General features: G+C 55.1%; 1 protein-coding gene across 13 annotated transcripts in view; it reads left to right on the forward strand.

Moving 5' to 3' along the window:
* Positions 1-211: 211 nt before the first annotated feature.
* OSBPL2 (oxysterol binding protein like 2) overlaps positions 212-22,716 on the forward strand; it is a 40,575-nt gene continuing 18,070 nt past the window's right edge. For 2 of the 13 annotated variants that reach the window (XM_054510176.2, XM_064573431.1), the window contains exons 1-5: positions 242-348; positions 12,520-12,709; positions 13,482-13,653; positions 17,441-17,585; positions 19,607-19,682. In XM_054510176.2, the coding sequence (XP_054366151.1) occupies positions 13,617-13,653; positions 17,441-17,585; positions 19,607-19,682 (258 nt within the window). In that variant the 5' untranslated portion in view covers positions 242-348; positions 12,520-12,709; positions 13,482-13,616. Of the gene's footprint in view, positions 349-1,439; positions 1,611-2,225; positions 2,350-12,519; positions 12,710-13,481; positions 13,654-17,440; positions 17,586-19,606; positions 19,683-22,716 lie in introns of those variants that run through there. The other 11 variants (XM_064573426.1, XM_064573427.1, XM_064573421.1 and 8 more) reach the window with 11 other exon arrangements.

Consider the following 22,716-nt stretch of genomic DNA (forward strand, 5'->3'; position numbering starts at 1 on the left):
GCCCCTTTAGGGTCAATATCTGCATAACCCCGCCTCTCCCTGCTGTGACTGGCTGTCCGTGACATCACTCTTCCGCCTGGGCGGGACTCCCAAGGGGCGGGGGGGGTTGTCGCTCCCGCGAAACGAGTAGCATAGTCCCGCCTCCCGGCGCGACCCTCGGGCAGGGCGCTGATTGGGCGGGCGGCGGCTGACGCTCTGGCGCCGGGCGCTGCGAGTGGCGAGCGCGGGCTGTCAGTCTGCCCGGCGGCCGGCCGCACTTCCGCCTCGGTGTCAGCGGGTCGCGGGCCTGCGGGGCGGGGGCGGGGTGGGCGGCGAGGCTCGGCGGGCGCCGGAGGGACCGCGGTCCAGGTGAGCGGCCCGGGACCTCGGCCCTGCGTCGGCGGGGTTCGGGCGGGCGTTGGGCGGGCGGGAGGCCGGGCGGGGCCGGGGGGTGGGGGGGAGGGGAGCCGAGGTCCCGTGTTCCCCGCCCGCCGGCCAGGCCCGGCCCCGGCCCCCGCTCCCCAACCCCGGCCCGACCCCCGCCGTCCGCCCCGCCGGCCCGCCAGCCCGCGGCCCCGGGGAAACTTGGGAGGAAAGTTGGCGGCGGGCGGGGGGCGGCGGCGCGGGCCCCGCGTCGCCGGGCAACTGCGGCGCCGGAAGCCGGGTGGGCTGGGAGGCCGGGGCGCCCCACTGGCAGTCGGGGGGCGGGGGCGCGCTCGGGGTCGCAGGCGCGCCGCGCGGAGGGCAGCGCCCCGCGGGGACCCGGCCGCTCAGGCGACCACCTGTGGGAGGAGGGCTGGGGCGCCCCGCACCTGGCGGGCCGTCCGGTCGTCGTGCTGCGGGCGCTCCTGGCCCGGCTCGATGTCACCCAAGTTAGACGTGGTGGCACGGGGAGCCTCCGGACTTGTTGAGTGCACGCGCAGGTCAGGGCCGCGGGCAGGCGCGGGGTCGGGCCTCCCGCCTGTGCTGAAGGAGAAGCTGGGGCCAGCACGGTGCTCCGGGGGAGCCGTGCTCACGTCCCCGAATCTTCATCCTGAATGTCAGTCCAGGACCAGCTGCCGACCGGCTGGAGCCAGCAGCTGCAGCGTTAGCCTCTTTTCAGGACCGCCTGGGCGCATCTGGAGACCTGGCCTCGTTCAGTTCGGTTCAGTGGGCATTTCTACCATGCCCGCCGCCTGCCTGGCCGCCTGTGGCCTCACCCCTCCAACCCAGTGGGGCTGTTGGGAGGCCACAGCCCTGGGGCTGCAGGGGGACCCAGGTCCTGGTGGCTCCTTGCTGGGCAGCAAGGTGGAAGGCCCTTCCTGACGTTGTCTGCTGGGCGGTGGTTTCCTGTCTCCCTTAGCTGCAGTTCCTTCCTCTGGGACATGTGTCATTTACCTGCGGGGCTGACGAGCATATGACACGGTGGCACATAGTAGGTGCTCCAGATGGCGAGTTCCCTTTCCTCTTGCTTTGGACAGGAACCTTATGGGCTTTACTTCCTCCTTGTCCAGCACAGTGCGTGCCTGGTGCTGTCACTGAGAACATGACCGTGCAAGGATGATTGAGTCTCCCCGGTAGAATTTGCTTTTCCTGTTTGCATCACATGTCCTTGTGTTAATAACAGCTCCTAACTCACGTGGCGTTAATATGTAAGTTGTTTTCCCAGGACTGCTGTGAGCACATTAGATCCACTTCATTCATGTAGTGCCGACATTCTTGGTGTATTCATGAGGAAGCTGAGGAACAGAGAGGTTAGGTGACTTACTCTGAGTCACACAGTAGTAGATGAGGGAGCAGGGATTTGAACCCAAGTAGGCTGGCTTTAGAGTTTACACTCTTTTTTTTTTTTTTTAAGATTTTATTTATTTATTTGACAGAGAAAGACACAGCGAGAGAGGGAACACAAACGGGGAGTGGGAGAGGGAGAAGCAGACTCCCTGCCGAGCAGGGAGCCCGATGCGGGACTCGATCCAGGGACTCCAGGATCATGACCTGAGCCGAAGGCAGTCGCTTAACCAACTGAGCCACCCAGGCGCCCGAGTTTACACTCTTAAATATCTCTCCATATTGCCTTTTGAAACCAAAATTACTTACAATCTCCTCTTTGCATTTTCTTCTGGACTATTCTAATTGCGCTGCATTACTCTGTCTAAATTGTATTTCTTACAAATATATACCTGATTTTCATATTTTGTGAGCATGAATGTTTATAAAACCATTTTATTTCTTCTAAAAGAAAGTAATTCTCCATCTGGCTATCCCAGATTTTGCTGAAATAGTCCCCCCGCCGCCCACCTCCTTGGTCAGCAGTGAGGTGGTTGAGGTCCGCTGCGTGGAAGGCCGAGTGAAGGAGCAGGCTGATGATGGACACACGCCCAGAACTACAAGGTTGTGGCCCGCACTCAGCTCTGAGCACACCCCCTGCAGCCGCTGGGAAGCATGCACTTCGGGCGTTCCGTGTCCCAGGCGCGTGTCAGGGTCAGACTGGTGTTCCATGTGACACTGCTCCTGGGTACCACTTGACTCTCACCCTCGTGTCCCTTAGCCGTGCCCTCTGCCCTCCGGGAAATGCAGGCAAATGAGTCTAAGATTTTATTACTTTCAGCTAATTATAAAAGTGACATTTGCTTTTTGGTGGGGAAGTTTTTGAAACTTGTTATGTATTCTTGTACTGTCTTCACACAGGGGGTCAGCTGTCTCTTGCAAGTGATTTCTTTAGTATTTCCATGAAAAGCCAGGGCCTCGTCTTTTCCTGGGACTTTAGCTGTGGCGGCCATGGGGCAGGTGGGGCTCACAGTGAGGGAGAGCCGTGATGTCGGTCCTTGAGGTGGCCGGCATGTTGCATTCAAGAGTTAGGTCATTCTGAAGGCGGTGGGGGCAGCGGGAAGCGCCCTGGCGGGGGGCACGCAGGTTCTGGCTATGGCACTCTGACCTGGGGGCGGGCAGGGTGACTTCCCTTTTCATGCTTCCAGGATCTGTGGCTGTAAATCGGGTTACTGTGAGGGATGTATGTGACAGTGTCGTGGCGAGTGCCCGGTCTTGTCACAGGTGCTCCGCACACCTTCAGTCCCCGACCGGAGAGCGTTGACGTTGACCGTGATGCACGGACACACACGGATGCAGGTTAGAAGTGAAGCCCAGGGCATCTTTAGTAGGCAGGGCTACATCCTGTTGAAATGAGTTACAGTAAACTTGCTAGTTCCAACTATTGAGGTGAGGTTGTACAGGACTTATGCAAGCCCCCCTGGCCCCATGGGGATCCCTATAACTCAGCAGAGGGCCCTGCACGCATGTGGACGTAACCCTGCACTTCGCCGTTGGGGGCGGACACTGGGCTTGGTGTTGAGCGCGCACTGCCTTGTGAGCGGCTCAATTCTGAGCTTGGAGCACTGACTCGTAGCTTGAGCCTGAGAAGGAGTTAGTGTTCGAACATCACTGATCAATAAAAAGTACCTCCGTCCTCAGGGTTAGTATCTTAGGTTCTAGTATGTAGGTTCTTTAAACGCAGATTCCATGTACAGTGACTGACCTGTGTGTCTCTGCGGTCAGTTGTGCTCTTTCAGAGCGTTTGGTGTTGGAGTGCGTGGTGCTCGGGTTGGGGTCAAGCCCCGACTCAGAAGCATGGTGTGGGGTATGGCCCATCCTGGCAGCTCTCCTTAATAAACATGTGACTGAGAGCCACGTAGACATATCTGTGAACTTTATGGCGTTTTTCCCTTTTCTTTCCAAACTCAGAAAACAACTTCGGGTTATCTGGCAGAATTTCAAATCACCATTCTTTCAACTGGATCTTCAGCTTACACAAATACTATAGTCTTTGTGTTGAGCTAAACAGTGGAAGTAAGCCCTTACAAACTACTGTCTTGGGGCACCCGGCTGGCTCAGTCACTAGAGCATGCGACTCTTGATCTTGGGGTGGTGAGTTCCGAGCCCCACGTTGGGTATAGAGATAACTTAAAAGTTTTTTTTTTAAGATTTTATTTGAGAGAGAGAGAGCATGAGAGAGAGAGCGAGATCACGAGCAGTGGGGAGGGGTAGAGGGAGAAGCAGGCTCCCCGATGAGCAGGGAGCCAGATTCAGGGCTCCATCCCAGGACCCTGGGATCATGACCTGAGCACAAGGCAGATGCTTAACTGAATGAGCCACCCAGGCGCCCCCAAAATAAAAAAAGAATCTTAAAAAAAAATGAAAAGGACTGTCACGAGGAAGCGTGTTGTTGGCAGATCCCGGCCTGCTCCCTGCCTCTGCTCGCTTCATCTTTCCGTCAAGGTGGACCCTGCAGGGTTGTTTTGAGACACAAACTCTGGGCTTAGTCCTGGCCGACCTGGCCCCTAGCTGCACAGCCGTGGGGCCTGGCTGGGGGCGGGGGGCGGAGGGGAGCGCTGTTCTGGGCATCATCACACCAAGATGGTCTATTCCGGAAACCCCGGGTCTCTGGGTGCTCGGGATCTGGGGCCGTCCCCAGGGCTGTGGCCTGTCGGCAGTGGGAACTGCCTGGGTGGACAGGCCTGACTGACTGCTGAGTTACACCTTTACGAAGGGTTATAAGGTGCCCGGAGTAAGGCTTGTTCCAGGCTGGTGCAGGGGTTCTGGGGAGAGAGCGCGATATACATGAGCATGGTCTGTAGGAGAGCTGTACTGAATCCAGATTTTAGAAAAAACTATGGCAGCCACGGGGCAGGGAAGGCTGTGTGTTTTACTGAACAAAAGGCTGATCAAAGGCTGGTCGTGAGAAAAGTTGAGCTGCAATCTGACACCCTGGGCCACCTGCTCGGCTGGAAAGTGACTTTTACTGCCTTAAAACCAGCGTGACTATATGATTTAACGTCCAAACTGGAAACCTGTAGAGTGAAAAGAAGCACCGTGAAGAATGACCATGGTGACAGGTGCAGCGGGGGCTGTGTGGTCACACTATCAGGCACCAGAGAGGGAAAGGGATCCTGTTGAGTTAGGTACCGAGCACCTCTGTTCCAGGGACTCAGTACCCAGAGGGAGAGGACTGCAGGAGGGGTCCCCTGTGCTGGGGGCCAGCTCCCTGAGAGGTGCTGTGGCTTCTTTCTCTACGGCAGCTGGGCTTTGGGTGGAATGCTGATGCCTGTCAGGGTAGAAGGCTCCTGGATTAGCATCATGGGGTTCTTAAACTGGCTTCTCATCAGAAAAACCTGGGGAGGGCGCCTGGGTGGCTCAGTTGGTTAAGCGACTGCCTTCAGCTTAGGTCATGATCCCAGGGTCCTGGGATCGAGTCCCGCATCGGGCTTCCTGCTCTGCGGGGAGCTTGCTTCTCCCTCTCCCACTCCCCCTGCTTGTGTTCCCTCTCTCGCTGTGTGTCTCTCTGTCAAATAAATAAATAAAATCTTTAAAAAAAAAAAAAGAAAAGAAAAACCTGGGGAGTTTTGTAAGAAGTGTAGGTTCAAGGCCCTGCCTCAGATCTCCTGGATCTGGGCTTCCAAGGATGTGTGTGGCCTCCTGCCATTATTCTGATGGGCCTGGTGTGGCCGGGGTTTGGGGTGGGGGGTGGATGCTCCCTGTGGATTCTTGGATTCTCAGCGCCCTGCATGGCGCCGCTGGCCTGGGGGCTGCTTGGCGGTTTTCTGTGAGCACAGCCTGTAGGCCGTGGTCGGAGCTCCCTGTCCAGTGTCCTCCCGTATTCTCTCGGGCTGCGTGTTGGAACCCCTTTTTTCTGTGTCACAGAATGACGAGATGGATTAAAACAAACGTGTGTACGAAAGCTGGCATTCATCCTTGGTGCTGGATTCTAAGCTCCTGTTCCTCAAAATGCGTGATGTGTTTCTGGCGCTCGCTGTTGCACGATAAGCAGGTTGGTCGAGTGGAGGCCAGAACTAGAGGGAGATTGTCGTGGGTGGTGGGGCGCTCCGCTCCCACCTGCTGAGCCGGGCAGCCGGCCCAAGTCCCAGCGGGAGGTGCGGCTCCCACGCTGCCGCTCCCGGGGCCAGGATGGTCTACCCTCCACCTGCCTTTCCAGGCCACCCTGTTGGCATGGAGAATGGTAAATAATCAGCGATTAACACGAACGTTTGTTTACGTAGCATGATGAGTTCGTTTACCTTCCTCAAGCCTAGAAGCACTCTGTTTCTTGCGTGGACTCCTAACAAAACCCAGCCGTCCTTGCGTGATGGCCACTAAACTGGCCCTGCGGGTCTGGATGTGAGTCTGGATGTGACGCAGCACCTCCTTAAGGTAGGGCTGCCGCTTGCCCATCTGTGGGAAAGCAGAGCTGGAATCTGCCCCTCGGTGCAGAAGCTATAAATTCTGTCCCGTGTCAGGCAGCTGATTTCTGTGATGATGAGACGGACCTGGGAAGGCAGAGACTGAGAGCCACACACATCGGAACACACAGCTCCCTCCTTGCGCCCTGAAAACGGCACCCTCATGGAGCTTCACGTGCCCCTGGATGGAACCGTGTTCCACACAGGTCTCAGGAAGCAGTGTCTGAAGGTCCGACTCTGCTCCTGCCTGTAGTCAGTGAGACCCAGGTGTGAGAGGTGCCCCGGGGGGTGGGAGGCAGACAGCCACGTGCGGCTCCCCTTGTGAAGGAGGCTGTGTACCCAGAGCAGGTTGTCCACCAGCTGCGGGAATAGGAGGGCCTAACCTTTCCTTAGCGGGTAGCAGTAGGCACGGCTCAGTGAGTGCAAGTTGAGCAGGCCAGGGCTTGGAAATTAGAAGGAACAGCAGGCTTGGCCCCATGTCCTTACTGTGGGCTTGGGGAAGGCTGCTGCTGGTGGGACTGGCCCCTTCCACCGCTCCCTGCTCTGCCGGCTGCCTCCTTTCCGCATGCGTCCAGGTGGTGGGGCCACCAGAGCTTTCCAGGGCTCCCGGGTGGTCAGCGTGAAAGTCACCCACGGTCTCAGCCCAGTGAGGCCCTGGAGCACTGCGTCCGGGGTGGATGCTTAAGTGGAAGGCGTTCAGTTCATTAGCACACATGAAAGTAAGCATTCCCTTTGTCTGACCTGTCAGCCACATTTCAGGTGCTCAGAGGCTACTGCACCAGGCCGAGCAGATGAGTGCGTCTCCAGCAGGACTGGAGGTTCTGGCTCTGGAGCCAGTGCAGGTCCAGTCTTTGTTTCCATTAATTTTTGGTGTTTTACAGAAGAAAGAAACCGGGAACTATGGCATAGTGGGGCATCAGTAGGGTGAGGGTCTTTAGGATTCCAGGTGACAGGTGGGTTTTGTGTGCAGAGCGGACATTTAAAGACTAAAATGCTAAAACATGAGTGACCACAAGGGCCGTGTGGCCAGGAAGCACTGTCTGCCTGCAGCGGCATGGCTGTGGGGGGCGGGGGGAGGTCTCTGGAGGCACGGGGACGTGTGGCTCCGGGCCCCTCGCTCCTGCCTTAGGGGCTGCCTAGTGGAGAGATCCAGTGGGCTGTGGCCACCTCAGGGCCGGCCTTCTCCTTGGGGTGTGTTAGCGTCACCAAGCAGCCTTGGTTTCACTCTTCTGATTTCCTTCTCCCATCTCTGTCTTCCCGTTCTTTACTTCCCACTCGTGGCTAATTGTGTGCATCGTGTGCTGAACTGTGTGGCCACACTCAGGAGTGACAGTGTTTCCCGTTCTTGATGGGCCACTCTGATAACATCTTGGTGTCGTGGGAGCATCTTTCCAGGGTCTGCCCGCCAGGCTGCCCGTGGGGAAGGAGAGCCCCTGCAGGGAGGCAGCGGAGACTTTGGTTTTCTCCATCACTAGCCTGAGGCTCCCCGTGTCCTCGGCACTGTGGATACGCACAGTTTTCCAGAAGCGTTTGGCCTTGACCTTAAGAGCCACAGGGTGCTGAGAGCCTTGCAGCTGCTGGTGGAGGCGGCCGCTGCCCACTCACCTCCGTTTCTGACAGGCGTGACGGAAGCCCAGTTTTAGGCAGTGAAGCCATCAGGCCCAGGGCTTTTCTTCACTGCGAGATCTTTGATCACTGATTCAATCTCCGTACTAGTCAGAGATTTTCTGTTTCTTTGTGAGCTGGTCTCGGTGGGTCCTGTGTTTCTCTGGGAATCTGTCCATTGCAGTGAGGGTATCCAGTTGGTTGGCGTGCCCTTGCTCACAGCACTCTCATTCAGTCCTGTCTGTTTATGTAGACTCGGTAGTAATGTCCAATTGTAGCTGCATATTGTCTCTTTTTCTCTTAGTGTACCTAGCTGCAGGTGATCAATTTTGTTGGTCTTATCAGAGAACCAAGTTTTGGTTTCATTGATTTTTCTCTGTTTTTCTATTCTTCTTATTCCCTTATATCTGCTAACGTTGGTATTTGTTCTTTTTCCTTCGATTGTAAAGTTGTTGATTTGAGACTTTTTTCTTATTTTTTGATGTTGGTGTTGTTTCATCGAGTTCCCCTCAGCACTGCTTTCGCCACATCTCCTAAGTTTGCATATGTTGCATTTTCATTTTCATTTGTTTCTAAGTATTTTCTAATTTCTCTTGTGATGTCTTTGATCCCTTACTTAGGAGCCTGCCATTTAATTTCCACAGTTTTGTGAATATTCCGGTTTTCCTTTTGTTATTAATTTCTAACTCATTGCCTCACAGGCAGAGGAGATGTTTTGCATGAGGTCTAGTTTGTGAAATCTATTGAGATGCAATTTGTGGCCTAACATGTGGTCTCTGCTGGACACTGTCCCGTGTGCTTGAGAAGAACGTGTATCTGCTGGTGCTGTTGGGTGGCACTTTCTGTGTGCGTCTTCAACCTGCTTGGTTGGTGGTGTGAAGTCCTCTGTTTCCTTACATACCTTCCATCTGGTTGATGCTTGCCAATGCATTTTTAAATTATTAAATAGAACTCATTTATTTATCTATAAAAGTACTTTTAGAATATTCATATTGCTAGTGTCTTTTTCTTTCTTTGTGAAGATCACACCTTGTGACCACGAAGATTAACCTCTGGGTCCTTTAGCTAGTCACTTACTCCAATGTGAGTACATCTGTTTTTCCAGGAGAATCGTACAGGTGGATTTGCAAGCCTGGAGTGGTATTTGTACAGGGGTACTTGTATTTGTACGAGTGGTAGTGGGACATTTTGCATTTGGAGTCAGGCTCCTGGCCGTATGGATGGCAGTCAGGGCATGCTGTGAAGAGAGCCGGATGGGGCTCTTCTCAAGGGAGTGGGCACTTTGTGGGAGACTGGGAGGAATGGTGGTGTCCTGGGCTGGTGTCCCCCTGAAGAGGCTGGGAGTGAGGGTTCACTGCAACCCCTGGTGGGAGGTCCCCACATGGAGGGATCAAGACCTCTGCCTCCTTCGTCTGTTCCCTCCATGAGGCCAGGTCAGCCCTGTGGCATCGCCCTTGGGCCTAAGGGCAGTGCAGAAGGACAGCAAGATGACAGGAAGCCAGTGAAGATGCGCAATACAGGCTTAGTTTCCTGGGTTTTCTCTGCAGTTAGAAGAGGGGACAGTTGAACAGAAACAGCTAATTAAAAAAAAAAAAAAAAATCCTTTCCTGAAATACTGTCTTCATGGATGCACAATAAAATCTGCCTGAAGAAGAACATATGTAGGAAATACTAAATTCTGCCTTCTTGTTGATGCTGTTTCTTGAACAGTTGACTTTCTGTACATCCGTCTACTGTGGTAGAGGGCTGAGTTACAAAGCCTAAGTGCCCTCAGGTGCATATCTTTCTTGCCTGGGGAGGGGGGGCTTTATGCATAGGGCCCTGCACTCCCCTCCACAGGGTGTGTGGGTCAGATTTGGGGGTGGGAGACCCACGTCCAGCGCCCCAGGCGGCTCAGCTTGCAGGCGGATGACCAAGCGCTGCAGGGCCCAGGGCAGCGGGAGCCTCCTCCTGTGCGACGAGGTCAGGTGGGTGGGCGGGCGTGTGAAGGACCCAGGGCTGGAATGCTCACGGGAAGCCTGCCCCACAGAGGCCTCCCAGAGCACCCCCCCCAGGCCTGGTACCAGGTGGCAGTTGGCGAATGTTTGTGGAAGCTGTGAGGGAAGTCGCCGTTTCGTATTGATGGTCTGTGGCAGTGGGGAGTTCGATTGCCCAGGCAAAGTAAAGAAGACCGCTCTTTCAGGAATTACCTCGAGACCGTTGGAATTAATTACTGAACTTGTAAAATGTGAGCCAGCCTGAGGGGTACTATGAAAACTCCGTCATTGGCCTTGTGGAGCGCTCGGGTGGGGTTTATGAGCGAGGCCTTCCCGGCAGGGTCCGCTCCTCAGCGGAGGCCGGGCTGATAGCCAGCGTTTGTCCAGCCTGCCAGAGCCTCGGTGTGAAGATTTCCATACATTTTGATTGACTTACTGTTAACATTAGGACTTTTGTTCTGGGTGAGAAAGTGTATAAAAAAGGAAAACGTCATGGCCTTTAAGGTACCTTTCATCCTGGGAGATCGTCAGCGCACAGGAAGGCAGGCGGCAGAGCCCGAGGGCCCCCCGCGCGGACACCCCGGCTTCCGCAGTGACCGGCTTCGGCCGCAGGTCGGCCCCGCCGTCTGCTTCCAAGTTACGTGGAGGAAGCTCCCAACGTGTCTTCCGTCCACCCGGATTTCAGTGTGTAGCTCTAAAGAGAAGGCCCCTTGTAAAGAATGCCATTACGACACCTGGGCCTTTTTTTAAAAAGTACCTTATTTGAGGTTTAAGTGATGTCCAACGAAGTAGCCATACGTGAGCCGAACCGTAAGTTTTGACCCACGTACACACCCCGACCCTCCCCGCTCAGTCGGGATCGCAGGCCGGCCTCCACTGTCCGCCGCGCGGTCGTCCTGGGCGGTGCCTGCCGACCATTCCCGGGTGCGGTTGGACGCGTAGCTGACGGGCCCCAGCACCCGGGGGACCACCCTCCCCGCGCCCTCCCCGTCCTTTGTGCTCTGTTGCTCTGAGAAGCTGGGTCTGTCCTGCACGCTTCCCGAGAGTCTGGGTTTTGCCGACTCTGTCGTCGGGCTGGAGCTCAGTGTGTTTCTCCGTGTTCCTGACGGTGGTGGTTAGAGCTGGAGGCCGGGCCACGTCTGGGCTGGAGTTTCTGGGCGCAACGGCGGAGAGGGGGCGGCACGCTCCTGTGCGGGGGGGCACATGGTGCACCCGGCTCGGGTCCCGCAGCTCTGCTGGTGGGCGGCACGGGGACGGCACGGGACGCGGTCTCTCGTCCGGGTCACGCAGCAGTGCTGTGCCCTCACTCTCACTGCCTCTGCACGGATTTGTCAGAGCCCGGCTGTCAAGGGGCAGTTCTCTGTCGTTCGGCCCGACGGGGGCCCAGAGCCCGCGCAGGAAAGAAGGCTGGGTGGAGGCTTGGTGCTCCCCTGTTGCCGACTGGTTTCAGAAGGGTGTGTGGGCATCACCCAGGGTGACCACCTTGTCTCCTTCCCAGCATCTGTGGGAGCTCGAGGGCTTAGCTGTGTCCGACGTGTCTCTGTCTCTTGCTGTGTGCTGGCGCCCGGTCGGTTCCCTTGTTGCAGCGGGAGCCTCTGTGGGCTCATCCTGAGCCTTGTGACACGACCCGCTGGCTTCGTGCTGCCTGAGAGGGATCCCAGTCCTGGATTCCGCCATTTCTCCTCCAGGGACCCTGGTTCCTTTGAGTGGTTATGTGTTGTAGATGGGCCAGGTCATGTCGGAGAGGAATTGGAAGAAGCAGTAACTTGTCTAATGTGCTCAGGCAACAAATCCTGGACTGCTGAGTGAGGCTTTGTATGGATGTTTCCAGAAGCTGCCCAGTGCCTGGCTCCGCATGGTGGGAAAGAGAAAGGGATCTCTGAGAGAACCTTTCAGGGCAGGAAGAATGGAGTAACTTCATGCCGATTTGTTTCATAGTGTGGAAGCTCGCGTATGCTCAGGACAGGGCCAGAGATGAGCCGCTTTGGAGGCGTCACCCAGTGATGTGTCCAAGGATGGAGGGCACGTCCCTCCCTGGGGACCGTCTGCGCCTTCGCTGCCCTCAGAACCGGGAGGAGGGCTCTGGGCCCCACCTCAGTGCTACTAACACAGTTAGACATAGACTCAGCTTGTTTTCATAAAAAGTCAAACCTTTTGGGACAAGGGTGACTTTCTGCTTCAGTCTCTTGCTGTTTATAAGATACTGCTCTTCATAAAGGGATGCGTGAGTTCTGCTAAAATAATTTTGAGAAAATATAAGTCGATTTCAGTTTGTGTCAATAGCAGCTCACTTATCCAGCTGCCTTAATTCTCTGGGATGGAAACTTGGTTTGAAGTTGGCGTGACACACGTACTCAGACATCACTGTGTACTTTCTTGTTTGCAGCGACCTTCAGCGGGAGGTTCTGGGGTGTGTTGGAACCCCAGACGTGTGAGCACCTCACCACAACTGACCTGCCTTTCCGCCTGTCCAGCAACTTCCCCTACCTCAATCATTCCATGGTTTTCTTTTTTGAAGAGTGGAGGGGGGAGAGAGCGAGCGAGCGCATGAGGTGGGAGGGGCAGAGGAAGAGAGAATCTCAAGCAGGCTCCACACCCAGCACAGAGCCCATTGCGGGGCTCGATCTCACAACCCTGAGATCACGACCTGAGCCTTTAAAAACAAGAGCCAGACGCGCCCCTCGTTGTTTTCTTTTTTTTTTTAATTTATTTTTAAAAACAGAAGTATAGTTGACACAATGTTACATTAGTCTCAGGTGTACAACCCTGTGATGCTGAGCTCACAAGTGTAGCTGCCATCTGTCACCATGCCGCACTGTCTCAGCGCCATCAGTGACATCCCCGTGCTGTGCCTTTGACCCAAGACCGTTCACTCCACAGCTGGGAGCCTGGCCCTCCCCCTCCCCCTGGCAACCGCCAGTCTCTTCTCTGTATGTACAGGTCTGTCTCTGCTTTGTGTTTGTTTCCTTGTTTATTCATTTGTTTTTCGATTCCACATGTAAGTGAAATTGTATGGTATTAGTCTTTCTTTGACTTGTTTCACATAATAATACCCTTTAGGTTTATTCATGTTGTTGCAGATGGCAAGATTTCATCCTTCTTATGGCTGAGTAATATTCCATACACACACACACACACACACACACATCATCCCTGTCCATGGACACTTTGTTGCTTCTGCATCTTGGTTATTGTAAATATTGCTGCGGTAAACATAGGGGTGCATTTATCTTTGAGAATTAGTGTTTTTGTTTTCTTTGGGGTAAATACTCAGCAGTGCAATTACTGGATCATAGGATAGTTCTATTTTTAACTTTTTGAGGATCCTCCACACTGTCTTCCACAGTGGCTGCAGCAGCTTGCATTCCCACCCACAGTGCATGAGGGTTCCTTTTTCTCCATATCCTCACTGACACCTGCTGTTTCTTGTGTTGTTGATTCTAGTGTTTAGCATTTTCTTATACAACTGTAGATAATGATTTTTAAAAATAACTTCAGATGATTACTTATTAATCTATTATTCATTGATGGATATTTATATTGTGCATGTTTCTCTCATATTTTTTGAAATCATACATTTGTTAGATCATTAATTTCTCTGCTTAAATTGTAATTGAGATTGATTTCAAGAATGGTGATTGGGTATTTTTTAAATGTTTCTAAACCATAAAACTTTTGAAAGCTAAGTATACAGAAATGTGTTTCCCCTTAGATCTCCAGTGCCTGTTGGGTTTTTACCAAAAGGAAAGTTGATAGCATACGATTCCTTACACGTCAATGTAGGTCCAGTACGATGACTTCGTAGAAAGGCCAAGACCAGGCGGCAAGGGAGCCCGGCTACCGAAGGATGAACGGCGAGGAGGAATTCTTCGATGCCGTCACAGGTGAGCGGGGCAGGAACTGACTCCGGGGCCGCGGTGTCCCAGTCCCAGACTTGGCCTTGGGGGCATGAGAAGGCTCGGTAAAGCCGAGCTGTGCCTTTGATCCAAGACCGTTCACTCCACAGTTGGGAGCCTGGCCCTCCCCCCAGTGTCGTTGGCACTGACAACTGAGCAGAAGCATGTGGGGGGAGGCTCTGGGCCACACGTGATCACAAGAAAGGGCAACCGAGTTTCATCTTTAAAAGAGTTACCCTGGTGGGGTGCCTGGGTGGCTCAGTCGTTAAGCGTCTGCCTTCGGCTCAGGTCGTGATCCCAGGGTCCTAGGATCGAGCCCCGCATCGGGCTCCCTGCTCGGCAGGAAGCCTGCTTCTCCCTCCCCCACTCCCCCTGCTTATGTTCCCTCTCTCGCTGTGTCTCTCTCTGTCAAATAAATAAATAAAATCTTTAAAAAAAAAAAAAAAAGAGTTACCCTGGAGTGTAAACACTTTTATTTGCATCCCTAAGTGAGATGCTCAGTTTTCTTACGTCATTTGTAGTCACTGATCAAGCCTTGCTGTCTTCACATTAGAACTAGATCTGGTTTAGCTTCGCTTTCCCAAGACTGTTGTCGGGACTGATACGCAGCCTGTCGTCTGTCCCATAGATGACGGTGTGAGCCTGCCAGGAACTAGTGCGTGGCAGGGCCTATGTGTACGTGTGCGGGGTGGGCGCGGGGTAGGGGAGGGCAGGCTGGGCTGGCCCAGCTCACGCTGACTTAGAACGGCCTCTTCTCCCTGTCGCTGGGAAGAAGCCCCGAGCACCTGAGGCAGCACGCGCGCCGTGACCGTACGCTCCTCACGAGCCTTGACGCTGAAGCTGGCCATTCCTTCTCCTCCCGCCATCCCTCATGGTCAGCATTTGGACCGTCGTGTGTCATCTGCTGAGGACCGTTAGTGGTGGGAAGGGACTTCAGGAGACTCTTGTAGTCCAGTTCCCTGCTTGTTAGGTAGAGGATTTTAACGGCAACTCTGAACTGCTTCTCGGGGCCAGGTTTTTAGTGACGGACTCTCGGGTCAGCGGGGCTCCTTCTGCCTGCTCGATTGCTGTGACCGTGCCCTCTGGGCCTGCTTGGTGGCGTGTGCCGCCCCATTGGTCTCGTGGAGCCCCCGCAGGGCTCTCGGGGTGTCCGTCACTCACCAGCCACACTCCTCCCCCCAGACCCAGGGTCGCAGCGGGTTGGTGGACTGGCAGCCCTGGACTACTGACTTCTTCTTTGAAACCCAAGAAGCAGGAGGCGCTGAGCTGCCTACGGTTTTCAGAGGCCAAATTATTAAGTCCTCTTCCGTGATCTCATGGCTGCAGTGCTCCTCCTAGATGTGCTCCTGGGAAGCGCGTTGGTCTGCCTGACCTGCTCACTCCTCAGTCACCGCTCACAGCTGATTCCCGCCAAGCATGGTGGTCGATAGGGACTCAGGCCCTTGGGCCACCGGGCCCTTGCGGGGGCGACTGCGTCTGTAAGCAAGAGAGCCGGCCTTGCCGCACCCCTCTCTTTGGGGTCTCGTAGGAAGTTTCCTTTCGCCTGGGACCAGTGTAGCTAGATTCCTGAACATCTCTGAACTTGGCCTGGAGGGTTTTCTCCAGAGAGGACTTGAGCTTTGTGTAGCGTGCTGTTTGGAGAAACTCATCTCTGCCTCTGCTCATGGCAGGGGCATGTCCCTGAGATAGGCGGAGGCAGCTGTCTGGGGACAGTGCTTTCTCACCTCAGTCCTTCGGTTCCAAACCAGATGATAGAAGAAAAGCACCGAGTCTCCCAGTGCAGTGACACAGCCCGGAGAGACGCAGGGTGCTGACTGCATCACTGTGGAGGCCTGGTCTGACTCTAGCTCTGTGGGAAAAGTGGCACAGAGTATCCAAGCCCAGCACGGACCAGATGAATGGCTTGGTAGGCAGCTCCTTCGGCCAAGGATCAGCACTGTTAAAGGGGAAAGTTTTATTTTTATATTTTCTATTTTATTTTTTAAAAATTTTATTTATTTGAGAGAGAGAGAGCACGAGCAGGATGAGGGTCAGAGGGAGAAGCAGACTCCCCGCTGAGCAGGGAGCCCGACTTGGGGCTTGACCCCGGGACTCCGGGATCATGACCTGAGCCGAAGGCAGACGCTTAATGACTGAGCTACCCAGGCGCCCCAAGGGGAAGGTTTTAAGGTGCATGGAAAACGTGTACAGAAAGAGACCGACCTGTTAGAAGTGTGTGCCTCCGAGTGATCAGATTACAGGTGATTTCAGGCTTCTTCACTTATCTGTCTTTTCTGTTTTCTACAATAAATGTGTGTTATATATGAAAATGTTTAACCTGTTTACATAGTGTTGGCTTGATCTGAGGGAAGACTTCAGCATGATTGTCAGTGATGAGTTGCCTTGTTTTCCTGGGTGCACATTCAGGCGGGACCTCCTAGTGATGAGGGACCTGTGGGGACAGGGACGCTGGCGGAGGGTGGTCAGGCAGGTCCTGCAGGACAGGGTCTCCTTAAGAAAGGAGCAAGGGGTGCCTGGGTGGCTCAGTCGCTTAAGCATCGGCCCGGCTCTTGATTTTGGCTCAGGTCCTGTCCTCAGTCAGGGTCCTGGGATCAAGCCCCACATGGCGCTCTTGCTCAGCAGTCTGCTTCTCCCTCTGCCCCCCCCCCCCCCCCCGCTCGTGCTCTGTCTCTCTCAAATAAATACATCTTAAAAAAAAGAAAGAGTGAAGTTTAGGCTGGGGATTAAGTAGATGTTGCTCTTGGGTGGGTAGCAAGATCAGAGGCGACAGGCTGTTTGAGGGAATATTGATCATTAGGAAGCTCATTTTTAACAAACCTTGCAGAGCCATTGTGTGGTAAGTATCAGCGCTACATCTTGCGAACCTGTCACCGTGGAGGAGCGGGAGAGAGGATTTTGTGCATATCCTGAGGAAAGTGTAGCAGCAGATTTGTTTATGTTTCGGGTCTGGCAGCGCTCCCCCGCCTGGCCTTATGCCCTGGGCCTCGCCTTCCTCTGCCAAGTGAGGGGCTGGCAGGAACTGAGCTCCCGCTGGGTCTCGTGTCGTCCCTACAGTGGTCACGGCCACGGCCACGGCCAAGCGCCGTGGTCCCGGAGCCCCTTCCCCGGCTGGGTGGGTTTTGTTCTGGCAGCCGCGGCTGAGCGCTAGCGAGCCCGGGAGCAGAAGGCATGTGCCTCAGTGGGCTGTACCGGCTGATGTGAGAGGAAGTGGGCCTCCTTTCCCCTGTAGCATTTGGGAGAAGGCCCTCCTGGTGGGGAAGTCCTCAGGAACCCACTGCCCGAGCTCTCTGTTGACGTGGGATGCTTGCAGAGCTTCAGCTGCTCATGCCATGCTTGTGTTCTTGCTCACGGCGTGAGAATCCGGCAGGGCGTCCCTGTACTAGAGAAGCTACTGCCGTGGCCTGTATTCTAGAACAGACCTTGTGCAGGGGCAGAACACGCTGCAGCCTTGAGGCGGGCCCGAGGGCCATCGGGGCGGCCCGCCGCACACGGTGCGAGCCCGGACGGGAGCGAGGACAGACCGCTCCCCGCCTGACAGCAGAACCCCGGGCGGCGGCCGCGTCTGAGCTGCTCGCGGCAAAGCCCCCGAGAGCAAGCACGCCTGCATTCTCGGCCTCGGCCTCGGGCTCTTGCTGGGCAGAGCTGATGGTTGCAGCATGTGTCAGTCAGAAACCATGTGGGCTTCAGATAGTCTGCTCCATGGTCAGGACTCTTGGAGGGGGGCTTGATGTCTTCCCAGTCCTGCAAGAATGACCATTCTGCTTGTTGTGTGCAGGCTTTGATTCTGAGAACTCTTCCGGGGAATTTTCAGAGGCAGATCAGAGCGTTGCTGGAGTGATGCGCGTGGATACCGGCAGAAGCAATGGGATTGGAAAGGTCGGGGAGAGGCCCCCTCAAGAGAATGGCATTCGGAAGCACAGGTATGTCATCCTGCACGTGTGATTTGGAATCTTCCAGTGTATTTGTGACCGCCCCCTGCTGTGCTGCAGGGCACCTCTAGCTCTCCTGAGCCCTGAGTGGGAGGCGTGACCCAGCCCATGTCATCTGGGCGCTGGGGCCCCTGGACAGCATCCCATGGCGATGGGAAGGTGGCCTCCGTCCATCCCACGATGACTTGCTTTGTGGCTTGAGGGAGCCCTCCAGCCTCACCCCAGACCCCACTCTGAGCCTTAGACCCCCGTGCCTGCTAGATGTACGCACAGGGGGACTCAGGTGCCTCGCCCACACCTCTGTTCATCCATTCATTCGCTCAGCAGATGTCAGAGCACCCCCTGCATGCTCAGATGGCACGCCTGAGAGCAGGCCGGGCTCTGCTGACCGGACCTCTGCTGTCATTCCCTCAGGGGAATCTGGTTCATATGTCATCCCGATGCCGCCCTCCTTCCCCCATGCCCTGTCGCCCAGCTCTGACCTGCTGGCCTCGTTCCATGGGCCCCTCAGCCCCCCTAGCTCCTCTGTCGTACCCCAGTCCATCTGCACTGCTTCTCCTGCGCCTCATGGCACCTGTAATGGCTTCCACACCCTCTCCTCTCCTCTGTGCTGTGGGCAGAGTCGTCTTTCCACAAGACTGGTCGGACGGGGCCTCCTCCACCTCGTGGTTGGAATTCTCGGCCAGTGTCCACCTGGTCCCCGGTGATGGCTAACAGAAGTGTCTCAGCTGGGATAGGGGACTGTAAGGTCACCCTGCTCTTGGGGCAAGGGCTGTCCCTACTCCTCTGGCTCCGGCCCCTGTCCCGTTGTCCCTGGTCCCAGCCGACAGGGGCCTCTTTCAAGTCCTCAGGGGTGCCCAGGCCTTTCCCACGGTGGAGCTCTGCTCGGCTCCCTTGGCCACAGCGCTCTCCTCCAGTGTCTCTTTAGTTCTGGCTTTTCTCTCCTGACTCCAGCAAGGCTCACCTCGGGGGGCCCCTTCCTGGCCCTGGCCAGAACTACAGCCTTCCACGTGGCACCCCTCGCAGTTTGTGCCTGCCCCGCCGTGGCTGCTCCCAGTGTTCGCAGAGCCCCGGAGGAGAGCTGGGGCTGGAGCCGAGCGCTGGGTGCCGGCAGCCTGGCCCGTGGTGCTGGCCAATGTTAGTTTTCTTTCCCATATCATCTCCAGCAGCCCTGTTCTCCTCTCCCTCTTATCCCTAAAATAAACAGTGTGCCCTGAGCTGGTTGCCCCTAATGTGATGTCCCCAGGGAGAGTGTGCCTCCCGCTCGGGCCAGCACACGCACTGTCATTGCTCGGAAGCCCAGAGCCGCCAAGCGGAGGCATCTGAGCCGGGCGCTCCTGCCGCAGGTGCAGTCGGTGCTTACACAGACCCAGAAGTCAGTGGGGAGCACGGGGCAGCTACAGGGACCCCAGGACCCAGGCGGCACCTTCCAGGGGCCCCTCACGCTGTGGCTGCCTGCTGATAGGCTGTCTTCAGTGAGTGGGTCCAGCGTGCCTCCCCCCAAATCTGGATTCACAGCCCACTCAGGCACTCCCTTTCCAGGAGGAGAGAGCATTTCATCCCAGCTCCAGATTCCCAGGAGGAAGACTGGCCGTCTTCTCCTGGAAGCTGGCGGGAAGAGAGCCTGACAAGGAATGTGCCTCAGGAGAACAAACTCACATTAGAAAGGGGCTTACGGCAGGCTTCTGGAAAGGTTTTGTTAATTCAGTTCCCTCTTGTGTCCTTGTGGCCCGGCCTCTGCCCGTGGCCCATGGCTGCTCCAGGGGAGGGGTGCCCTGTCCCCACTCTGTGGAGGTGAAGGAAGGTTGCCTGTGTGGTCACGACCGTTTCCCGGGAGACCCCCCCAGAGCAACGGTGCAGAGCCTTCCTTTGGGACCAGAGAGTACTGTAGCTGCTGGAGTAGACGGTGCGGTGTTTGCATCTGAAAACCGACCGCTGAGCACAATCGTCGGCGGGAAGTGAATGTCACGCTGGCGGAATTAGTACGTGTTTCTTGGCTCGCTTCTTTACAGGACGTCGTTGCCCGCCCCGATGTTCACCAGAAGTGATTTCAGTGTGTGGAGTATTTTAAAGAAATGCATCGGCTTGGTAAGTTTAGGTGGACTCATTTTGGGGCTTTAAGCCAAAATGTTTTTATTTCCTGTGCGTTTGTTGCACTGCTGCTGGTTTAAGAAGGTGCGCTCTGCATGTTTATGACAGCGTGAAGTGAAGGTGATGAAATAGGAAAGGGACAGAGACGTAAAGGGAAGAGGAGAGAAAAGGCCAAGTGTTTACAGACAGCGGGAAAACAATCCCGCAGGTCACATGCCTGATGTAGGGAGCGCCCCATGACGGGCTCGGAGTTGGCTGGCTTCGGACAGTGGGCTCCCCGATGCATGCTGAGGGGAGGACATAGGCAGGCGTGCAGGACTCAGGGCTCTGCCCCCCAGCCCCCCGCGCCGGGCTGCAGGCAGAGCTCAGCCGGGTTAGCAGCGGGAGAGTTGGGTGATTGGTGTCTGGGGCCACAGGCTTTTCTTCTCATGGTCTCTGGGACGGTCTTGACTGTCTTGGGAATGTGAGCTGTGCCCCTTGGGAGGGAAGAGCGCCCCACGGGCCGTGGGGTGGTGCGGACTCCAATGAGTGTTGTACCCACAGGCATGTGGCCCTGTCCCTGGCGCTCCTCACAGGCCTGTTGCTGCCTTTGCTTCTGCCCCAGCTGGCGGCCTTTTTCCCAGAGGAAACTGCATCTTTTCTCCCACTTTGTATTTTGAAATAGTTTTGGACTTCTAGAAGATTGCAGAGGCACATTGAGCCCTGTTTACCTTTCACCCAGCTGCCTGTCACAGTGGCCTCTCATGCAGCAGCCAGAGCTCAGTGAGCGAGGGGACGAGGGGACTCGTCTAGGAGCATCACTGCTCACCACACACAGGACTTGCTTTCCCAGTGTCTCCCCTGCTGCCCTTCCACTAGAGGGTGGGGTGTGTGTGTGTTTGTTTTTCCAAAGATTTCATTTACTCATTTGACAATGAGGTAGAGCACAAGCAGGGGGAGCGTCAGGCAGAGGGAGAAGCAGACTCCCCACTGAGCAGGGAGCCCAATGCGGGCCTCGATCCCAGGACTCCAGGATCATGACCTGAGCCGAAGGCAGACGCTCAACTGACTGAGCCACCCAGGCGCCCGTGGAAGGTGGTGTTTGGACACCAAGGCCTGGCGCTGGATGTGTTCGCCCCTCCAGGGCTGTCACCGCCCCAGGCCTCTAAGCAGACAGAGCTGGAAAACCCAAGTACGCATTCTGACCCTGCTTGCACACACACGCACATGTTTTTATACGTGTTTCTTACCTTTTATTTTTTTTATGTTTTGAGGGTTTTTTTAAGATTTTATTTGAGAGAGAGGGAGAGCACGCGTGCATGAGCAGGGGGGAGAGGCAGAGGAAGAGGGAGAAGCAGACTCCTGGCTGAGCAGGGAGCCCGATGCGATGTGGGGCTCCATCCCAGGACCCTGGGATCATGACCTGAGTGGAAGGCAGACACTTAACCCACTGAGCCAGCCAGGTGCCCCTATGTTTGATTTTTTAAAAGATTTTTATTTTTCAGATTTTATTTATTTATTTGAGAGAGAGAGACAGAGATAGCAACAGAGATAGTGAGAGAGAGCACTAGCAGGGGGAAGGACAGAGAGAGGGGGAGAAGCAGGCTCCTCACTGAGCACGGAGCCTGACGCAGGGCTCAGTCCCAGAACCTGAGATCATGACCTAAGCTGAAGGCAGATGCTTAACCGACTGAGCCACCCAGGCACTCCTAAGGATTTTTATTTTTAAGTACTCTCTACAGCTAACATGGGGCTTGAACTCACAACCCTGAGATCAAAAGTTGCATGCTCCTCTGACTAAGCCAGCCAGGCACCCTGCATGTCTCTTCTGTTTTAAAACGACACGGTTGGGATTCTTTTTTCTTAGCAGTGTTATCTCCCACGTTTCTCACTGTGTGAGTAGGTCAGGTCCAGACAGGTGTGTCTGTCTGAAGATAGGTAATGAACTACACTAGCTCCTTGATCTTGAGGCTTGTTTTCATAAACTGACATCATTACCTTGCATTCCCCGAGGAATCCAACTTGGGGATAGGATGCATTCAGATTAAAGCTGAACAAAACACGTGGGTTGGCACGTTCCTGGAGCCGCACCAGCTCAGCATGTATGGGCTTTGCCTCTGAAGTGGAGACGCCGCTCTCTTTACTGCTTAGCCTGCGGAGACAGCGGCGACGCGCTGGCCACGTGGGCTGTTTCGGGCACGTGCTGCAGCAGGCAGGGCTGAGTCCCACCCCAGCTACTGCGGCACCCCCGGCGTCGGCCAGGGCTCATCACCCCCAGCCACACTTCATCGCTTCCTGCCTCCCTTAGTATTTTGAAGTAAATTCCACTTGCAAATATGTCTTGTATTGCTAAAGGATACAGATTCTGTTTTCTTTTTTTAAAATATTTTTATTTATTAGAGAGAGTGGAAGGGAAAGGGAGAGAGAATCTGAAGCAGATTCTGTGCTGAGCACAGAGCCTGATGTGGGGCTTGATCCCAGGACCCTGAGATCATGACCTGAGCTGAAACCAAGAGTCGGACGCTTCACTGACTGAGCCACCCAGACGCCCCCAGATTCTGTTTTAACACGACCACAGTCCTGGTATCCTAGTGCAGGAAAGTACATAGTCTGTTAATGTCATCAAATTCCTGGTTGTCTCGAGTGCCATTCCAGTCTCTGTGGACACCTCTTTGTTACTTCTCTCCTGACCTGAAGTTCCTGATGCTCAGTGCTTGAATTGTGGAGCTGAGCCCGCGCAGTCACTCTGCCTTTATCTCCTGGGACGCTGCTTCTGTGCTGAGAACACACCGTGCTTCCACTGCTGTGAATGTGGTTTGCATAAGGAAGTCAGGGTCAGTGAGTGACTCTTTCTTTTTCACAGTTGTCAAGTGATGTATTTGGTTCACTAGCCATTACCCAGCATGACCAGTATAACCAACTAGCTAGTCTTCTGTTGTTTTTTAAATTCATGGAGTTAAAGCTCCTTGATGTGTTCTGGTCTCCGAGCTGTTCTCTTTGGCTGATAATAGCGTCTTCAGGTTGGCCGCAATTCTTCACAGGAGATGCTCTG

The sequence above is a fragment of the Mirounga angustirostris genome, unplaced genomic scaffold (genome assembly GCF_029215605.1).
Source record: "Mirounga angustirostris isolate CCGP_5_RB_7025 unplaced genomic scaffold, mMirAng1.0.hap1 SCAF_10, whole genome shotgun sequence".
Lineage (NCBI taxonomy): Eukaryota > Metazoa > Chordata > Mammalia > Carnivora > Phocidae > Mirounga > Mirounga angustirostris.